A 9,964-nucleotide genomic window follows, 5' to 3' on the forward strand; every position below is an offset into this window, starting at 1 on the left:
ACTCCACATACAGCCCAATTTGATCTCAGGAGGGCCATAAAAGTAAAACCATTGCATAATAATCTATAAATAATATATGATGTACTATATAACTTCACTATAATAAACCATCAATTTACAAAACAGATGAACAGCCTAGATATTTATTACAATTATTATTACATAGCAAGTAGCAAAACAGCAATGACTAGGAAATGGCTGAGTTGTGAGTGTCTGACAATCTTAGACTGGATAGAAATAGTAAAATAACATGGAGGGACTAACTAATCTTGAGAAAGATGAGTGCAATTTCAATATTATGCTTTATTCTTTCACAGATTATTTTCCATAGAAGCTGCTGATTGACATTGAATATATGAATGTTTGAAATATGACCACAATATGTTTTCATTGTTTTACTCTGGCCAAAAAAACCTCTGAAGCAGCACTTTGCATGAAGGAGGCCCCTCATAGTTCAACTTGCTCTTGAAACCTTGCATCTTATTTTGCAAAGTTATTCAGTTGGCTAGACCCTTCGGCAGTTCTGGTCTGCAGGCCGATTATGTTGTGTTTGCCCTTTATTTCTATGTCTGACATCCCACTACTGTCCTCTAAACCTTACTAACCTACTGTTCTACTGTACGTTTGAATTTTGAGTGTAATATTGCAACATGTCCATATGTCATGAAGAGACAAAGAAGCTTGAGCCAATTTAAGAGTAAAAAAGTAATAAAGCCAAATGGCAAAAAAAGGCTGCCAAACGGTAGGGGTTGATTTATATACATTATAACAACACTGATTTGTAAAGATAAACTGTTATAAAGCAAACAATTATATTAATAAATAAACATGAACTTATGAGACTGGTCACAAAATAATAATTCTATTTTTTATTTTTTAATCCAAGTTAAAGGATTCATCCAAGGATTAATTTAATGACACAATTGCTGGTCAGAATTAATTAATTAGTTATTTTCAGGTTTCAACAGCTGTCCATAAAGTTTGTTTGATGTTCTGTGCACACAACACTAGCTACCACAAATAAATTATTATCATCATCAGTTAGAGAAAAAGGATAAAACACAAATCAGATGCTGTAATAAACTTGCTGTTTTTTGTATCTTTGACGCATAGTTTCACACAAATTAACTATGAAATTAACTTAAATTAAATCCATCTAAGTCTATGTTTTGGTTTGTGGACAGAGATCAGTGACCATTCTCTGGTGCAAAAGCTTAAAAGGACAGTGAGAGAAGTCTCCCCAGCACACATATCACTTTGTTTTTTTCTTTTATTTACAACATAATGTCCCTAATTTAAACTTAGTCCGTGTATGTAACATGAATATCAGTATCTTGTCCTGGGATTTATAGCTGTGCGAATGTGAATGAAGAAAGTAAGGTTTTAGTGGGGTTTTAGTTTTAGCTGCTGCCGGTGTCCATATACCATCTTGTCATCTGCACTATCTTTGATGCTCTGACTCAGGGCGCATTCACGCATTCGTCATTTTGATCATATCCGCTCTTTAACACGATTGGCTACTTAACCAGGAAGCGCGTGTTCTTTGAATGTTTCTGGCGATATGATTGGTCCATTACAAGACTTTTAAATTCCTAACGGTTATCACCAACAGAAAGGCGAGGGTGATTCAAATCACATCAACAACCAGCCTGCAGTCGTATGCTTTTACTGAAGACTTAACATTTCTGCTTGTTCCATCTGTTATTTTGAGGTAGGTGGTGAATACAGGGTTGTTGTTTTTTATATTAAACTATTTTTATTTCACTTTCGCCACCTGTTCGTAAAATGTGAGTTTAGTTTTGTCCGCTAACGTTAAACTTTTGGTTAGTTTCCAGCTAACCTTAGGCTTGGTCTCCGTTTACTGCTAGTTAAAACTTTTTAGTCTAAATTACGTGTCCAAGTTGGTTGTTCCATGTGTTACAAATAAGTGAGTGGACTCACTGTTAACGTTAATTGAGTAACATTACCAGCGAAGTCAGATTTGAACTGGTTTTATTGGACAATGATGTAAAAGTTTGTCATAACCGAGCCTACCGCCTATTGTATTGATCACTTTTAAGTTGATCTAAAGCCTCCAAAATCATTAGTAGGCTTTGGCCAAATTAACATTTAGTCAGTTGGAAATCACTCTTAACTTCCCCAATCCAAGTGTTTCAGTGACAATGATGTGATTGTCTTATCCAGAGTTGATAGATCATGTGGCCTCAATCCTCAACCACTAAATTTAGTTTTGATATTTGATATTAGCCAGAGTAAGTACTTTTAGACACACATCATTACTGTGTTTGGATGAAGCTTTTTGTATTTTTTAAACATGGACTAACCATGGTGCACTTTTTAAAAGAGTCACTTCTCTAAGCTTTTAGCCCCTTGAGCCTGCACAAGAGCCTTCCTTATAGAAATAACAGTGAAAATGATTGGCAATGAAGATGACATTATTTTGACCTGACAAAGATTGGAGTGGGATCAAATTGTGGTTCTGATTACAATTTTTATGACTTGGAGTTAGTGTAAGATGTCTATTTTTTTTTAATTGCGGATGCTTTCTAATAAGCTTTCACCTGCTATAGATGATGTGCATATAATTACTGTCCTTCAAAAGGCACAAGTACAGGACTGGGGGCACACGCATCCTTACTCTAGTGTTTTTTGTATCATGTTTCTCTGTGTGAACATCAGTAAAGCCCACAACCAATAAGTGTCTTATCAGCTGGGTGCAGCTTTTACGATAACGCCTCCCTCTGAGGGCAACTGGGTCTTGCCAGCTCTATAAACACATATATGTTTCTCTGTGTTTGCGCAGGATGAGCTCTGTCGACGTGAATGATGAGAATCGTGGGGTCTGCCCTGGAGGAAAGCACAACTCAATTAATGACATTTTTGCCCTGGATCAACCAACCGGGAGGCCCTCTATCTTGCGTCAGACAGAGAACCTGCCCAGCAAGACTGTGCAAAAAGGGGTGAAGGTACAGAATGAGTTTATTTTGATTGTTTTAGATTTTGTGTTGCCCTTCACATCTAGATTTTTCAAGAACATACTGAATATACACGAAGTGGTCAACATGCTAAACTTTTTCTAAAGCAATTTGATACTTTGATAATACAAAATTTGACCTCTGGTAATTTACAGCATAGTTCTGCTTAACATAGGTCCTCATTATAATCATCCAAAATAACTGGAACACCGTGTGTGTGTGTGGGTGTGGGTGTGGGTGTGGAGAGATACAGAAAGGATATTTTCTGACATGTTTGTAGTACAAATTTGCAATGCATAGTCAGGGAGGCCCCCCACACCAGGTTCTAAATTTGGCTGGCTGAGACAGCAGCCCCTCCAACCTTCCTAAACTTTACTCAGTATTTTGATGTCAGAAATATTTCTTGCATTGACGTTTTGGATTTATTTTCACTGATATCGAGTTTATATTGTAACTTTTCAGTTGTAAAAATTACTTTTAGTGTTCCAAAAACAATATTTAAATATAATGAATCAATTCTAATCCTGTCTTAAATGCAATATAGATACCCATCCCTGTTTTATAGTATACTAACTTTTGATACACATATGTGGGAAATTACATTCTAATAGCTTTTTCTTTCATATTAATCTTATATTCAGTTATCATTTATTTCACATACTGACCAAATTATTTGTTTGTGTAGGTTTGTTTTCAGACTCCAAGAAGAGACCCCCAGACTAAAAGAATCCTGTCACCCTCAAAGTCTGTCAAGATGACAAGTGTGGACGAATGTACGAAAGCAATGGATTGCTTAAATTTGGATAAAACAACGTAAGTAATCTTACTCATATTGCAACATCCCCGTGACCAATTCACATTTCAATTTAGGTAACCAACTCTGTTTGTTTTTTGTAGCCCTGAGAAATCTGCAGGACCCAAACAAGGTAATTCATCCAACATAACAGTTGTTTCCCTTGAGTGTTCTTCTCACTGCAGAAAAAATGATTGTATTGTTTTTCACTTTTATTATAGATTTCTCACCCTATCCTGATGACGACATGCCAATACAAAGCAAAGGAGGCTATCAGTTGGATTTTGACAACCTGGACGCTATTAATCCATTTAATTGCTCTAATAAGATGGTTCTCTCTCCTCCAGCAAGGCCTGCTGTTGAAAACCCTGCCACAGATCAAAATGAGTCTGAAAATGGAAAACAAGAGAATATCTTGGAAGAGCCCACCAAAATAGAATCGGCACTAGATGAGACGCTTCCCTTCACCCCATCCGTGGAAAACTCATTGGCTGACATCTCCGCCGACATCAGCTCCACAGATAGCAGTGTGGTCACAGTGTTGAGGGTCTCAGCAGTGAAGGAGGATGATTCATGCACTGCTACCCCTGATGAAAAACAACCAGCTATAATATCCTCAAGCGTTGATCAAGGCAAAGCTTCAGGCAGCTTTGTGGAAGATTCTCCACTCCCATCTAAAGGTTCCTATAACTTTGATTTTGACAACATTGATGCAATGAATCCTTTTCAAACCGGTGGTTCCAAAATCCAGAATTCTCCTGTCCTTGGGAGAAAGGTGGTAGAGAATAACCCACCTGCTGAGGAGACACAGATTAAAGAAAATAAATCTGCAGATATTGTTGATGTACCTGAGGTGGCCCAAGAGGCACCTGTTGGTCCTGAGGTGGCCCAAGAGGCACCTGTTGGTCCTGAGGTGAAACCCATAGAGGCAGCGGCCCCAGTTTCCTCTAATTCTAGCCCTCCAGCAGCTGAAACCATGCCCCAGCCAGCTGCTGCCCCAAACAAGGAAGGCCCAGTCAAACTTGAGTTCAATTTTGATGATGGGAATGAGGTTAAACGGAAACCGCCAGTGAAGAAATTTGGCAAAAGACCACCTCCAAAATCCAAAGAGGGAAACGTGGCATCTGACAGCAAACCACACAAAGAATTGCCAGAGAAGCCTGTTGCTAATGATGCTACTGACGCTGTGGCTCCCAAAAGCTCTTACTCATTTGACTTTGAGAAATTTGACAACCCAAACATCAATCCCTTCGGCACCAACTCAGTCATAAGCAACTCTCCGAAATGCAGCATGAAATCCGGCCCTGTGCCCACGGAAACTGCTGCTCCAAAACACACGGATACGCCCGTTGAGAAAGAAACTGCATCATGGTATGTTAACAGTTTTTCTGAGCATACCAAGGTTTTATTTGCACTTCTCTTGCCAAACCCAATGATGCATCTCACCTCAAATTTGTATGATTTTTTTCCTTCTCTTTAGTGCTGATGAGAGTGTGCCAACTGCTGAACCCAACATTGGAGCTTTGAGAGAGGTTAGATTCAAATCTTGATGCATTTTTCCAATCCACTTTCATTTGTGGGTTTTGTTTTTTCCAGCATAAAATATTTCATGTCATTATGAAACGACGTAAAATATTTCATGTCATTATGAAACGACAGAATGCTGAACCCAAGGCTTCCTCTGACCACGACAAGGGATTTCAACCTGAACCTGTACAACCCGAGCAGAATCTTCCTGAACTCTCTGAATTGTTTCAATCTGAGCAGAAGTCACAGATCGGCCTGTCCGAGTTCAATGAGGAGTTTGTTCCTGGAACTACGTGTAAGTAAATGTTAGCATTAGCTGTAGACTGTGTAGTTTTTAGAAACACCAGGTTTACCCAACTTATGTGTGATTTCATAAAAATTAAATTATTTCTTTTATTGAAGGAGTGCTTTGTTCTGTGTAGACAAATTGTATACTTTGTGGAGCATGATTAAAAGGAAAGCTCATTTTGATGTATGATTTTTATCTCTAGTCATGGCCAATGACTTTGATGGACAAATCGACTACCTGGAACAGTTTGGCTCCTGTAGTGTGAGTACTTTTTTCATGTAACTGAAATAATTCTTTGATTGTTAATTCATCACCCAAAAGTTTTGACATTAACTTTTTTTTTGCCAGTTTAAAGAGTCTGCACTGAGGAAACAATCCCTGTACCTTAAATTTGACCCCCTCCTGAGAGAGAGCCCGAAGAAGTCTGCAGGTCCAGCTGTTCAGGCCCTCGACCCTCGCCCTGCTGCCTTTCTTTCACAGTATGACGTTCTTGTTTGTTACTGATTGCTGCTGCTGCTGCTGCTGCTGGATGTTACAGCTGAATTTGTTTTCTGTACAAAAACAATGTCTGAATCTAACCACTTGTTTTCTCTTTCCAATTCAGACTTGAAGCTCCACAGATGGCAAACAAAGAGACAAAAAATGGGCCTCAAAATGATTTCAAACTGCTTGATGTTGCTACAGAACCAGTAAGTCACTTTGAGCTGCCACCAAAGACTGAATCTGAAACTCTTTATGTTGGAAAAGCTTCAATGTTTTCTAGTTAAATCTACTAATGTGACGTATTTACACTGTTAACTTTCATCTAGACTCCTCAAATACTCGAGAGCCTCGTCCCAACTTTTCCCCAGCCAGCAAACACAGAGGACGCCATCATTGAAGTGCTGAAGTACAGTCAGAAAGACATGGACGCAGCCATCGCTAGGGTCCAGGCTGAAGTACGTGACGTTCAATGTTTGTAATTTGACAGTTAACAGCCGTAGTTTGACTCTTAGATTTTTGTTGTTTTCCATTTGAAGTCGCTTTGTGTTGGTTTGTACAGTCAAAAATAACCACATTAGACCTTGTTGATAGTGTGGTTTTCAACTCGACAACCATTAGGGGTAAGGAGCGTTATTATAGTTTTGACATTTTCATTAGTTTAACAAGTGATTTAAGTAGTTTTAGTTTAGTTTTTATTTTGAGGAATGGACTAGTTTTAATTTAGTTTTAGTCTTAGTTTTTCAGGTATTAGGAGGGAAGCCTTGATTAGTAGAAGCTGAAAAGGATGAAGTAATGCCTGACAAAATGTTACTGTGTTTGTGGTCTCCCTACTGGTACTGGCCCATTATTTCAAGAAGTCAAGCTGAACAGAATACAGTAAAAATGGAGGGAGAAAACGAGAAAACTAAATCCTAAACTGAGTTTATCTGCAATTCAGTTTAGTTTTAGTTAGTTTTGCATTGTTCATTGTAGTTTCTATTTAGTTTTCCTTTTTACAGAACTTTATTTTCATTTCAGTTAACTAAATGTTTTCACTGCTAGTTTTAGTCAACTATAATAACACTGTGCACTATAGACTAAAGATGCACCTAATATCAAGTAAGAACTCATTCAATAGTAGAAAGGAGATGATAGTAGCTGAATGTTGTTCCTATAAAATCATTGGCAAAACTAAGAAATTAGTTACAAACCTATTCATTATTTTAATATTATGACATAAAAACACAATAGGCACAATTGTGTAGCACATGCATTCATCAGAAATGTTGCTGACGGTCCCGAAATAATCTGTACGAAAGTCAAAGAAGCTATTGTTTAGCTGTTGTTGCTAAATTGTTAGCTGATGATTTTCACCTTTTTAAAAATAAGATCAGACAAACCCTTTACTTATAGCATGGTGCTTTTCTAGATGACACTCAATAAATGCATCAAGTTCAAATGTTGTATTTTCTCCAACAGGCAAAAGTGAAAGAGGAGCAGTGGTGTGCCAAGTATAACAAGTTACTTGGCGATGGTCTAGAGATGAAGTGAGTCATGATTTGAATGTAGTTTGTATCAGGTTTATGTTTTCTTTATAATGTCATTATTTTAAGAGAGCTGACGTATTTTTTTGTTTTTATCACACAGGAAAATAAATGCAGGATTTGAGCTTGTGATTGCTAAAATGACATGTAAGTTCATTTAATTTGAACACTTTACACACACTTCAGAGTTGATGAACCAGTGATGTATTAAATGGACTTAGGGGTGGTCCCTGAACAGAGCACTCACAAAACTCGGCAGTGCTGATCCAATATGGGTCAAGATTGTGGTATTGAATTACTTATTTCTGTCCTGTAAAGCTCTAATTTGAGAACGTCTGCCATCTTGGAAATAGCTCAACTGGAGTCATGGCTCATAATGTTAGTGGAATGGAGCAGTGAACTTTTTGCAGTGTGCGTGGAGCTGATGATCATATAAAGAAATCTGTCATGAGCTGACGTTGGCTCGTTTACAAAGTAGAAAAAAAAATTTTGGAAAGCGAGCGTTCAGAGCAGTTTGAAGCTAAATTTTTGCTCCAAGAGACACATTGGATGAAACTTTGTCCACATTTAAAATAAACATCCAACATTGTATAAATGACAGGACAAGGAAATGCATAATACGTCCCCTTTTTAAAAAATGACCTCCTAATTTTCTGGCATTGTTCAGATGATCATGAGACGGAGAGCGAGATGTCTCAGATGAAGCTCAAGGAGGCTTTGCAGGAGAAGGAACAAGTATCCAGTGATCTGAACGCCATGGAGAGATCGTTCTCTGACCTGTTCAAAAGACTGGAGAAGTACAAGGAGGTGGTTGAGGGTTACAAAAAGGTAAGAAGTGATGGAAACAAACACTGTCAAACTATGAATACTTGACATGTCTTTTTATATGATTTCAAGAAAGTCACCACGGTTTGTGTGATTAATTGTGTCCCCAGAATGAAGGGACCCTGAAAGCCTGTGCTCAGGACTACCTGGCAAGGATCAAAAAGGAGGAGCAGCGCTACCAGACTCTCAAAGCCCACGCTGAGGAGAAAATTGGCCAGTAAGACACAGCAGACTACTGTTAGTTGTGTAAAACCTTGAATGATGTGCAGTGACTGACTGTGATTTATTGTTCAACCTCAGTGCAAATGGGGAAATTGCTTCGGTGCGGTCAGGGTACAAGGCCGAGGTATCAGCACTTCAAGCCCAGCTGCGCCGGGAACAGCTGAAGGTGCAGTCACTGGAAAAGAGCCTGGACCAGAAGGTCAGTGGAAATATGAATTTGATGAATGGTGAATTATTTGCAGAGGTCTTGCACAGATCAAATATCAGATATCATCTTCACTTCACTTTTTCTTTTTTGCAGGAGAAAGAGGCTGAAGAACTCACCAAACTCTGTGATGAACTCATCACCAAAGTCCAGAAGGGTTGAGTTTAGTTGTAAATACTGTTTAATACTACGTTTTGACTTTCTTCTTATAATTGTTGCTGTCCACATTTCCTTTTGTGTGTAGTATGTTGTGTTTGTCTTTGTAAATGTTCTTATAATACTGTAAAAATAATAATAAAGATAATTTACAAGTTTTAGTGAAATTTTGGTATTACTGTGTGTGTGTGTGTGTGTGTGTGCAGCCACTGGAGGGCAGTGTTAGCATTCAAAGTGTTTAAAGTTTTATTAGCATTTTAGATTTTAAAGAATTATTTATGAATATGAAACCAGGATTTCTGTGTTGAGCACAAAAATGTTTGATTCTGTGTAAAATATCTACTTCAAACACACGAGCTGTTTGATGTAATCACTCCTCACCTGTCTGGAGCCAGAGCTCATCCCCATCCTGCAATACTTACAACAAAACAAGAGCTTGCTTCATACAATGTGCCCCTTCTTTCCTGAGCAATCACAGGGTCTTGTCACATCACTCCCAGAGCAGGACAATGCACTTCCTAAATGGTGAAAGGAAATCCTACCTAGATTGGAGTTGAATGAGGTGGTAGTGCAGACCAGGGGGAGGGTCAATTCACTTAAATGGAGAAAAAGATGCTGGTCATTCGGTGTAGTCTTGCGGGGGCCATCACTCATCTAAAAAGGACTGAGACTGCTCTTGTGTCTGTACGGTATCTATTCAGTCATTCATCCCACTAACTTCTACCCCTCTGCTGGCTGCCCTCTGTGTCACCCTCAGCAGACGCTTCAACTCGCTCAAAAGGAAGAAAGCTGACCTGTCTGCACTCAGAGCCTCCCAACAGCTCTCATGTTTTGGACAGCTAACTGGCGACGTATTCACACAGACCTTTACGCCTTCATTAGTGTCCACGGTGTATTCAAATGTGCAGAGAGTTAATACATTATTTTGCAAGTATTTGTTTGAGTTCATTTAATCAAACTGCTAAA

At 38.5% G+C, this 9,964-nt stretch overlaps 1 protein-coding gene across 2 annotated transcripts; it reads left to right on the forward strand.

Moving 5' to 3' along the window:
* Positions 1–1,632: 1,632 nt before the first annotated feature.
* Positions 1,633–9,094, forward strand: tacc3 (transforming, acidic coiled-coil containing protein 3). Of its 2 annotated transcripts, XM_053335891.1 has the most exons (18): positions 1,633–1,711; positions 2,804–2,966; positions 3,661–3,788; positions 3,873–3,901; positions 3,990–4,621; positions 4,652–5,139; positions 5,249–5,300; positions 5,428–5,590; positions 5,787–5,845; positions 5,933–6,063; positions 6,189–6,273; positions 6,394–6,522; positions 7,526–7,593; positions 7,694–7,737; positions 8,258–8,418; positions 8,526–8,632; positions 8,716–8,836; positions 8,939–9,094. In XM_053335891.1, exons 2-18 carry the CDS (start codon positions 2,805–2,807, stop codon positions 9,002–9,004), a joined length of 2,625 nt encoding a protein of 874 aa, XP_053191866.1. In that variant the 5' UTR covers positions 1,633–1,711; position 2,804; the 3' UTR covers positions 9,005–9,094. The 2 variants fall into 2 exon arrangements, with proteins under 2 accessions (XP_053191866.1, XP_053191865.1); XM_053335890.1 differs by having other exon boundaries at positions 3,990–5,139.
* Positions 9,095–9,964: the final 870 nt, after the last annotated feature.

The sequence above is a fragment of the Scomber japonicus genome, chromosome 16 (genome assembly GCF_027409825.1).
Source record: "Scomber japonicus isolate fScoJap1 chromosome 16, fScoJap1.pri, whole genome shotgun sequence".
In the NCBI taxonomy this organism is placed as follows: domain Eukaryota; kingdom Metazoa; phylum Chordata; class Actinopteri; order Scombriformes; family Scombridae; genus Scomber; species Scomber japonicus.

Bases quoted from the DNA above. Each gene is read 5' to 3' on its own strand.
- tacc3 (XM_053335890.1), top strand. From the start codon at position 2,805: ATGAGCTCTGTCGACGTGAATGATGAGAATCGTGGGGTCTGCCCTGGA. The intron at 6,064-6,188 runs GTATGACGTTCT...TTTCCAATTCAG, and splicing joins CCTGCTGCCTTTCTTTCACA to ACTTGAAGCTCCACAGATGG. The intron at 8,837-8,938 runs GTCAGTGGAAAT...TCTTTTTTGCAG, and splicing joins AAAAGAGCCTGGACCAGAAG to GAGAAAGAGGCTGAAGAACT.